The 9,994-nt window shown below is 42.7% G+C and overlaps 1 protein-coding gene across 2 annotated transcripts; it reads right to left on the minus strand.

Annotated features, from left to right (window-relative positions):
- Nucleotides 1–4,873: 4,873 nt before the first annotated feature.
- On the minus strand, nucleotides 4,874–9,681 carry LOC129116762 (uncharacterized). 2 transcript variants are annotated; one of them, XM_054627484.1, is made up of 3 exons: nucleotides 9,495–9,681; nucleotides 7,776–8,321; nucleotides 4,874–6,498 (listed from the first exon to the last, which is right to left on the minus strand). In XM_054627484.1, the coding sequence occupies exons 2-3, from the start codon at nucleotides 8,254–8,256 to the stop codon at nucleotides 6,221–6,223; spliced, it is 759 nt and encodes a 252-aa protein (XP_054483459.1). In that variant the 5' UTR covers nucleotides 8,257–8,321; nucleotides 9,495–9,681; the 3' UTR covers nucleotides 4,874–6,220. The 2 variants fall into 2 exon arrangements, with proteins under 2 accessions (XP_054483459.1, XP_054483458.1); XM_054627483.1 differs by lacking the exon at nucleotides 9,495–9,681 and adding an exon at nucleotides 7,509–7,637 and having other exon boundaries at nucleotides 7,776–8,307.
- Nucleotides 9,682–9,994: the final 313 nt, after the last annotated feature.

Raw genomic sequence — 9,994 nt, forward strand, 5'->3', positions numbered from 1 at the left:
CCTCTCTGGCGGGGAAGGAACCGGAGCTGGTGCGGGAGGTGGAACGCTACCAGCTAGATATAGTTGGGCTCACCTCCACGCATAGCACCGGTTCTGGAACCAAACTCCTGGAGAGGGGCTGGACTTTTCCTTTTCCGGAGTTGCCCAGGGTGAGAGGCGCTGGGCGGGTGTGGGGATACTCACAAGCCCCCGGCTGAGCGCCGCTGTTCTGGAGTTCTCCCCGGAGAACGAGAGGGTCGCCTCTCTGCGACTGGGAATCGCAGGAGGAAAGTCTCTGACTGTTGTTTGTGCCTATGCACCAAACGTCAGTTCGGAGTACGCGGCCTTCTTGGAGTCCTTGGGTGGTGTTCTGGAAAGGGCGCCGACTGGGGACTCCATAGTTCTTCTGGGAGACTTCAACGCTCACGTGGGTAACGATGGAGAAACCTGGAGGGGTGTGATTGGGAGGAACGGCCTGCCCGATCTGAACCCGAGTGGTGCTTTGTTGTTGGACTTCTGTGCTAGTCATGGACTGTCCATAACAAACACCATGTTTGAGCATAGGGAGGTTCATAAGTGTACTTGGTACCAGAACACCCTAGGCCAAAGGTCTATGATCGACTTTGTAGTTGTGTCATCAGACCTGCGGCCGTATGTCTTGGACACTCGGGTGAAGAGAGGAGCAGAGCTGTCAACTGATCACCACCTGGTGGTGAGTTGGATCAGGTGGCGGGGGAGGCTGCCGGACAGACCGGGTAAACCCAAACGTGTAGTGAGGGTGAACTGGGAACGTCTGGCTGAGGATCCTGTCCGCAAGGTCTTCAACTCCCACCTCCGGAACAATTTCTCGTGCATCCCGGGGAGGCTGGGGACATGGAATCCGAGTGGGCCATGTTCAAATCCTCCATTGTGGAAGCTGCTGCTAGGAGTTGTGGTCGGAAGGCGATCGGTGCCTGTCATGGCGGCAATCCAAGAACCCGCTGGTGGACACCAGCGGTGAAGGAGGCCGTCAAGCTGAAGAAGGAGGCCTTTCGGGCTTGGTTGGCCGAGGGGTCTCCTGAATCAGCAGGCAGGTACCGGTTGGCCAGAAGGGCTGCAGCTGCGGCGGTTGCTGAGGCAAAACCCGGGTGTGGGAGGAGTTTGGCGAGGCCATGGAGAAGGACTTTCGAATGGCCTCAAGGAAGTTCTGGCAAACCGTGAGACGACTCAGAAAGGGGAAACAGGGCTTTTCTCAGGCTGTGCTCAGCAGGGGGAGAACTGCAGACCCGGACTGGGGATATTGTCGAGCGGTGGAAAGAACACTTTGAGGAACTCCTGAACCCGACCAACAAGTTCTCTGTGGAAGAGGCAGAGTCTGAAGACTCAGGGGAAGTCTCGTCCATATGCCTGGCGGAGGTCGTTGAGTTAGTTAAAAAGCTCTTCAGCGGCAAAGCGCCAGGAGTGGATGAGATTCGACCGGAGATGCTAAAGGCTCTGGACATTGTTGGGCTGTCTTGGTTGACACGTCTCTTCACTGTCGCGTGGAAGTCGGGTACAGTGCCTGTGGAGTGGCAGACCGGGGTGGTGGTTCCCATTTTCAAAAAGGGGGACCGGAGAGTGTGCTCCAATTATAGGGGTATCACACTGCTCAGCCTCCCCGGGAAAGTTTACTCCAGGGTGCTGGAAAGGAGGCTCCGTCCGATTGTCGAACCTCAGATTCAGGAGGAGCAATGCGGATTCCGTCCTGGACGTGGAACAGCGGACCAACTCTTTACCCTTGCAGGTCTGTTGGAGGGTGCATGGGAGTTTGCTCATCCAGTCTACATGTGTTTTGTGGACTTGGAGAAGGCCTTCGACCGTGTCCCTCGGGGAGTCCTGTGGGGGTACTGCGGGAATATGGGGTACCTGGTTCGTTACTACGAGCCATTCGGTCCTTGTATGACCAAAGTGAGAGCTGTGTCCGGATACTCGGTACAAAGTCGAGCTTGTTCCCAGTGCGTGTTGGCCTCCGCCAGGGCTGCCCATTGTCACCAATCCTGTTTGTGATTTTCATGGACAGGATTTCAAGGCGCAGCCGGGGGGAGGAGAGTTTCCGGTTTGGGGACCTCAGAATCACATCCCTGATTTTTGCAGATGATGTGGTTCTGTTGGCTTCTTCAGAACGGGACCTTCAGCACGCACTGGGGTGGTTCACAGCCGAGTGTGAAGCGGTCGGGATGAGAGTCAGTACCTCCAAGTCTGAGGCCATGGTTCTCTTCCGGAAAACGGTGGATTGCACCCTCTGGGTTGGGAGTGAGTCACTGCCCCAAGCGAGGGAGTTCAAGTATCTCGGGATCTTATTCACGAGTGAGGGTAAAATGGAGCGGGAGATGGACAGGCGGTTCGGTGCAGCGTCAGCAGTGATGCGGGCGTTGTACCGGACCGTTTTGGTGAAGAAGGAGCTGAGCCGAAAGGCAAAGCTCTCGATTTACCAGTCCATCTACGTTCCAACCCTCACCTATGGTCATGAGCTTTGGGTAGTGACCGAAAGAATGAGATTGCGAATACAAGCAGCCGAAATGAGCTTCCTTCGTAGGGTGGCTGGGCTCAGCCTTAGAGATAGGGTGAGGAGCTCAGACATCCGGAGGGAGCTCGGAGTAGAGCCGCTGCTCCTTCGCGTCGAAAGGGGCCAGCTGAGGTGGCTCGGGCATCTGATCAGGATGCCTCCTGGACGCCTCCCTTTAGAGGTTTTCCAGGCACGTCCAACTGGTAAGAGGCCCCGGGGTAGACCCAGAACACGCTGGAGAGATTATATATCTCGTCTGGCCTGGGAACGCCTCGGGGTTCCCCAGGAGGAGCTGGAAAGTGTTGCTGGGGAGAAGGACGTCTGGAGGACCCTCCTTTAGCTTGCTGCCCCCGCGACCCGGCCCTGGATAAGCGGAAGGAGATGGATGGATGGATGGACATGTAAAACACGGTTGTGGAGGTGGGGGTAATTTGTTGCCTAATGTCCTTTTACTCCATTTGTAAAGAAGGTTTAAAAATAGCTCACACAGTTCTTGTGAGGCATCAGTAAAATGAAAGGGGAGGCGGTGACCATTTAGATCACCCCCCTTTTTAATTTTGCTAAAATTTCATTTGAGAAGAACAAAGTCCTTGCTTCTTTAACTGCCTTCTGATAGTTCTTCATCGCATCTTTCCAAATCTCATGAAATACATTTTTTTCCATTTTGGTTCCTTTCTCCTACAGTCTCTCTTTAAATCTCGGGTGGATTCGTTTAGCCAGGGCTGGGGTGTTGTATTTGACCTTTTGTTTTTCAGGGGGGCAACAGAGTCCAGGACATTCTGACAGGTGTGATTAATATTTGAAGTACAAGCAGTGGCGGCTGGTGCTAAAAAATCAAATAGAGCACTACGGGGATTACAACACAACAATAAACTATTGAAATAAATTTTGCTCTCCTCTCCTTCAGGTTAGCAAATTTTTCAAACTTTCTGATTGAAATCTGTCATTTCACAAACAAGTCTAATGTTCTAAAAGCTGCCAATCATCTAATTGTTTGATGTTAACAAGTAGCTTTGCTGTTGACGGCTTTTTGCCGTTTGCAGTTTTTCAGAGAGATTTTCAGGTCAATAGTTTTGTCCACAAGCTTCAGTGCCAGCCAACATTTAAAAAACAAGCATGGAAAGCAATAAAAATTGCATAATCCACACACTAAACTGTGTTTGGTGTAAAAAAACGGGAGAAGCCTCTAGTTAACTCCTTCCAATAAACTTTAGAAAATTTGTATATCAGGCAGCTCCGGTCCAAGCTCCTTTATTATTTTTTTTCCACCGAACGAGACAGGATTAAAAAAAACATGTTTGCTTGCCATGTCTCCTTGTCTTCTCGTTGTGTTTTTTTCATGTGCTCCGTGTGGTTGGGCGTTTCTGTCGCTTTTGAGTGACAGGCAGTCAGTTCTGACAGGTATCATGAATCAATCAGATCCTGGATGAAAAATGAGCCCAACGCTGAAGGTGCAGAGCTGCCCGGAGGAGAATCTTGAAGTGACCAATTAGAGGAGCATGTTGTCACATGGAAGCCAAAAGTTTAAGAGGCCACATACACACTCATTTGGCCGGCGCCCTCACTATTGTGCATGAAACACCCCAGAATAAACCCAATATTGAATGGCCATTTTAAAAGTAAAACCCATTGTATGAGTGAACACTGAACAGACGTGGTAATTACTTTTTATTATGTAATTTATGTTTACTGTGTCTTACTTTTTTCCTGAAATTTTGATGGGGCGGCGCCCTACTCCATAATCATTGCTGCCGCCACTGAGTACAAGTATGAAGTAGCATAAAAGAAATACTCAAATAGAGTACAGTATTTTTGACCTATGCAATACAAGTACTTAGTTATATTCCACCATTGTTGCCAAACCTTTTTAATCATGATGTCAATGATGTAAACAGCTCAATCAAAGAGTGATGTTGCTTCTGATGTTTAATGATTTCTTGCGTTCAGTCTCACCCACAGTGACTTGCTGCTTATTTGTTTTTCTTGTGTGTAGTCTCACCCACAGTGAGTTGCTTGAATTGAATTGATTGATTTTTTAAAAATAACTACACAGAAACCTCTTAAAATGTTTTAGAAGTCTGCCTGGAATTGATGACTTTACTTTCAAATGTAAAAATGTTTCCTTCTTGGTTATGAATAGATCCTTTTATAGCTGTGCTTTGTTTTCATATTATCAAAGAAATGGCTTAAAGCTGCATTTTTATTTACTATGTTTGATGTTAACATTGAATCATGATATTGTGCTATAAAAACTATTAAACAGCTTTTTCTGTTTCAGTTCATTGTTTTGGTTTATTGCATATTTTTGAATGGCAGAGAAACATTTGAAACAAACCTTAGTTTAAAGTATCATATCAACACTGAAAGGGGCTTAGTTTGGGTTCTTTAATGTTCAACAATGCAAAAAAGAGAAGACAAAGAACATACAGTATGTTAGATGCCAGACCAAAGCTTGTTATTGACAAGTTTTTCTACTTCTATCAAAAAAGTTAGAAGTTTGTCTAATCATTTCATTTTAGAAAGATGACTGCTTTAGTTCAGTGTATTTATTAGCTATTGAAATTACGTAAAGGAACTGTTTGATATTTTGGGAAAAATGTTTTGAATTGAGGCTGATAGTGTTCTGCAGAGCCAGGCTAGCTGTTTTCAGTCTTGGGTAGTCTGAAAAGTTAATCAATCCAGCAACACATTGCTTAGTTGGCATTACTGCACAAAACAGCAACACAAACTGTAAAGTGGCAATGTGCATCTTCAAAGTTTTTTCAAGATCTCCATTCTCTAAGCTTTGACTGATATGGTCCCTCTGGTGGTGAAGAGTAGTAATATGTTCATTTGTTTACCTCTCCTCTGACATTAGTCTTATTTGGTAGAAAGCCTAGTAAAGTAAAAAAAAAAAAAAAGAGAGAGAGTAAAGTAATAGAAACCTGCAGCAAGTGCTTGAAGATACCTGAGGAAACAACTGGGTGGTTGTCACATTTCTTTTTTTTTAATGACAACTTCAAATCACAAATCATCAGTCTTAAGCACTTCATCTATTTTAGCATAGTTTGAAGCAGATTTATTTAATAATAGTTTGAGCCTCTGATCAAGCTGTGTTATTTGATGTGTAACTAAAGTTAATAAGATACATTCTTTAACCAAAAGCTTTGATTTTGATTTCTGAAATGTCGTTACTGACACACAACTGTTTTCTGATTCTTTCTGCAATTTAAACTCAGAAAAAATAAAAAAGTCCCAGTTTTCAAAAGCCCAATTGGAATATAAATTGACGTTTTATCCCGCAGTAGCATCTAGTTTAGATTATTAGATTGAATTCAAATGAAAATACTCAATTTATTTCAGACCTGTCAAAAGTACAGTGTGCAGCATTTAAGGGGATCTATTGGTAGAAATGTAATATGATATCAAAAAGTATCTGTTCTTTAATGAAAAGAAGAATTGTGTTTTCATTACTTTAGAATGAGCAGTCAATGTCTACATACAGAGCTCGTCATCTTGAAGTAGACAGGCACCATTGTGCTACAGTAGCTCATAAAGGATAAACCAAACACTGACTCTAGAAAGGGTCATTTGCGTTTTCGTGTCGGCCATCGTTTCTTCCAATTTGTCGCAATCTGCAACCTCACCACTAGATACAAACAAACCCTACACTCTGCACGTTTAAGTCTTTACCTAAAATCGTAATCATGATGACAAATGGATCATCTTCACTGTTTCTTAAACCTGGCTGAACAAGAAACCACTGAAAGAGGAGCTGAGGCTTCCCCAAACATGTGTATCAGCCTGTAAGCGCACAAACAGCTGGTCCCCTTTCTGCAGCTGCACAAACACTGCGTTGCCTCCGTTGTCGGCCGTGTCTTCCAATGAGCGGTGGTCAGAGGTCCACACAACGACCTCGTTGTTCTTGAAGAGGGATAGATTCACTGGGTGTTCCCCTCCAGCATGATAATAGAAGGTGAAGTAGTAAATGCCTGCAGTAGGTGCTGCGAAGATACCTGTGAAAACAAAAAAATATTCTAACAACTGGCACAGCTTTGGAAAGTCTTGAAAGTGCTCTCATTATCTATTGCAACTTACTGAAGCGATTAAGCTTCCACATATACTTCAGGTCACTTTACAATCGCTCTTTCATAGCTTTAACTGAAAAAGTCAGAAATAAACATTTCATTTGACATATTGTAGTTAATATTATCTCAAAAAAGAGAGATGCCATTGCCGGTCGTTCCTTGTACCCATAATTCTATCATAGTAAAATGGTAATATTCACCGTGTTAGTTAAGCCTGTTAGCATGCCAGCGTTTGATAATTGGCAACAAACATATACTACGGCTTAGGCTGATGGGAATGTCATTAGCTTTGCAGGTATTTGGTCATAAACCAAAGGAGTGGACTTAATGAAAATATGACTAGATGATGTCCCTAGATTTTTCTCTTAAACCACAAATTTCATCCTCATGGTGGCGCTAGAGGAAAAGTCAGATGTTTGCCAAAGTTGGAAGGATTCATAGTCTGGATTCCATGAAACGTCATATACTCATAGCATGGCAAATGTATGTGTCCAGGTTCAAGGCCTTTAAACACAATGGAGGGTATTTAAGTAATATTCAAGTCAATATATTTTTTCAAACTGTTGTTTTTGTCATGAATACTTTCACAAAGAACTGGTTTTGTCATGTTTGTTCTGTAAAGACTAAAGGTTGTGCGTATAATTAGAGGACCAAATAAAAACATTTTGACAACTTGACCATTTTGCATGCACTTTAGTGAAAGTTTCTTACTAAAGCTAATCAGCTGCTGCTATTGCGTCAGATCATAAGGTAAAAATAGTTTTAAAACAACAAAAGGTTCACATACGTAACATTAAGCAAGCTTTTTCCTGCACTGCACAACTCATCAAGCAGAAATCAATGAAAAGTAAAATGAATGCCCTGATTATTTACATTTAATTTATATGACATTTTCGTTTATAAAGATATTGTAGAAAGTGTCAGTACTAAGTACATACCGGTAACTGGACTGTAGGCATTGCCGACGTTTGTTATCACTCTTCTGTAGATTAAAGTTGTGTCTGTATTAAAGGGTCCAATGGCTCCATTTACACCTGTTGCTGCACTGAATACTACAGTGTTGTTTTCTGTTTACAACAAAAAAAAGAATTGTGACCACGTCATTTCGTAAATGTATTCCCATAGTTCCATTTTGTTGTTCACAACACACATAATAATTCTTCATAGAAGTATTTCAATAAATCAGAGATAGGGTTTCACTTTACCTTTCCCCTTCAGTTCAAGAATCTGTCTTTCACTGTCCGTCAGCCTGGTTTCACTGTCTTTCAGCCTGGTTTCACTGTCCTTCAGCCTGGTTTCACTGTCCTTCAGCCTGGTTTCACTGTCCTTCAGCCTGGTTTCGCTGTCCTTCAGCCTGGTTTCACTGTCGTTCAGCCTGGTTTCGCTGTCCGTCAACCTGGTTTCACTGTCGTTCAGCCTGGTTTCGCTGTCCGTCAGCCTGGTTTCACTGTCCTTCAGCCTGGTTTCACTGTCCTTCAGCCTGGTTTCCATAGCTCCCAGTTTTTCTCTCATGGCACCAAACTCTTTCAGGAGGTTGCACATGTCAGGAAAGCATGACTGTGTTTCTATAGTGTCTTCTATTTCAGTAGCAGTACTATTATCCTGGGTCGAAGTCAAGCTGCAGAACAGCGACAAAAACAATAAAAGTGGGAAATTCATTCTCCAAGTCAATTCAAGACTGCTCATGCAACAGAATCCTGACTGATGTGATCCCTCTGGCTGCTTTTATGTTGTCTGAAGATGAACAACCCCTTTAAAACAAGGATTATCATGTAATCAGAAAGTGGTAATGATTACATTTACTGGCAACCTGTTAAACTTTTGATATCCTAGAGCAAGGTAAACAGAAATGTGTCACAATTTTTCAATGACCTTAAGTAACTTTTGGTTACTTTGGAAAGATGAATGTGTGTCAGGGGTTATTATGGCAAATCAACGGAGAAATGAAGTTAGTTGGAGGAAATCCTTTTTAATTTAAATGTATTCTAATTATAAACCGCTATTTGATTCTCTTTGCTTTACAGATTCATAAGCAGCTGTATTTATTGAACAGTTTCAGAAAAAACACACATTTCTTGAACATAAATTTCAACAGATGACATGAGTGTAGTGATATCTGCTGAAAATGTTTTTCCACAATAAAACTGTCAGACTTATGACATAAACAGAGAGAACTCATTTTTATTTACTTTTCTTAATTTACAATAGGAGGAACTTTATTCTGTCTAAGTTGATTTTGAACTTAGACAGAAGAAAGGAGACAGAGTTTAAGCGCGCAGCTTTCCTTGAAGTGGAAATAAAAAAGTTTGTTCTCACAAATTCCCAAAATTAATCCTGACATATTTGGCATCTTTGGAAATGTAAGGGTCCAAACTAAGATTTAAGAGAAAGTTCTGTGTATTTGAATAATGTTAGACTACACAGTATGAGTTTGTATGACATACAGGCAGGCCAGAGCTTGTTGAGGGGTAAATTAAGTATTGTCCGTTCATGTGAAATGGTCTGTTTTTTTGCTGATTATTACTACTCATACTCATAATTTTAAAGTGTTGGATTACAGACACAGGAATTACTGATGATTCCACATGTATAATAAGCCATTATAAGAGATAACTTGCTAATACTCCTAACAAAATAACCATGAAAGTGACGGCAGGACGTCTTTAATGCTGTTACCTGTGAATTGTCTGTAGGCATTTACAATGTTGGTTATAACTTTTTTGTAGATGAAGGTTGTCTCTGTGTTGAAAGGTCAAATTAAATGTCTTGATCCAGCTTCTGCACTGAACATCAACTTTGTTCTCTCTATGCAAAGCGAAAAATATCCTCATCACATTTTGTAATTTTGCACAACTCACACTTTGCTTATTAAGGCTTATGCTTTTCATTAAACTCTTCAAACCAATCAAAAAGCTTCACTCTACCTTGGTTCCTCATCTCCACAATCTGTTTATCATTGCCCTTTAGCCTGGCTTCCAGAGCTGCCAGTTTTTCTTTCATGGCGTTGAACTCTGCCAGTTGATCACACATGTTGGGATGGCAGTATTTTATGTTTCTGCTTCGATTGTCCTTGCCTAAAGTCAGACTGCAGAACAGAGGCTTAACAGCAGAACTGTTATTCAACGTCTCTGTCACCAAATGATGGGATACCTCTGACTGCCTTTTCATGTTGCAATGTTGAACATTCTGTTTGAAACAAGGCGGATTATGCAATGAGAAAATAGTTTTAACCACATTACTGGAAATCAGTTAACCTTTGATATGTCTCTGAATGTAAACATCAAAGAACTTCCCAGAAACTAATTTTATTGTGACAAACAAAAAAACTTCTGCCAAATCACATGTCTCAGGTCTCCTTACCCTTTTTTATCCTTCATTCAAGGAGGGCCACAAGGGTCCTTGGTAACTTGCCGAGCAAGGTCGA

The sequence above is a fragment of the Anoplopoma fimbria genome, unplaced genomic scaffold (assembly GCF_027596085.1).
Source record: "Anoplopoma fimbria isolate UVic2021 breed Golden Eagle Sablefish unplaced genomic scaffold, Afim_UVic_2022 Un_contig_8980_pilon_pilon, whole genome shotgun sequence".
Lineage (NCBI taxonomy): Eukaryota > Metazoa > Chordata > Actinopteri > Perciformes > Anoplopomatidae > Anoplopoma > Anoplopoma fimbria.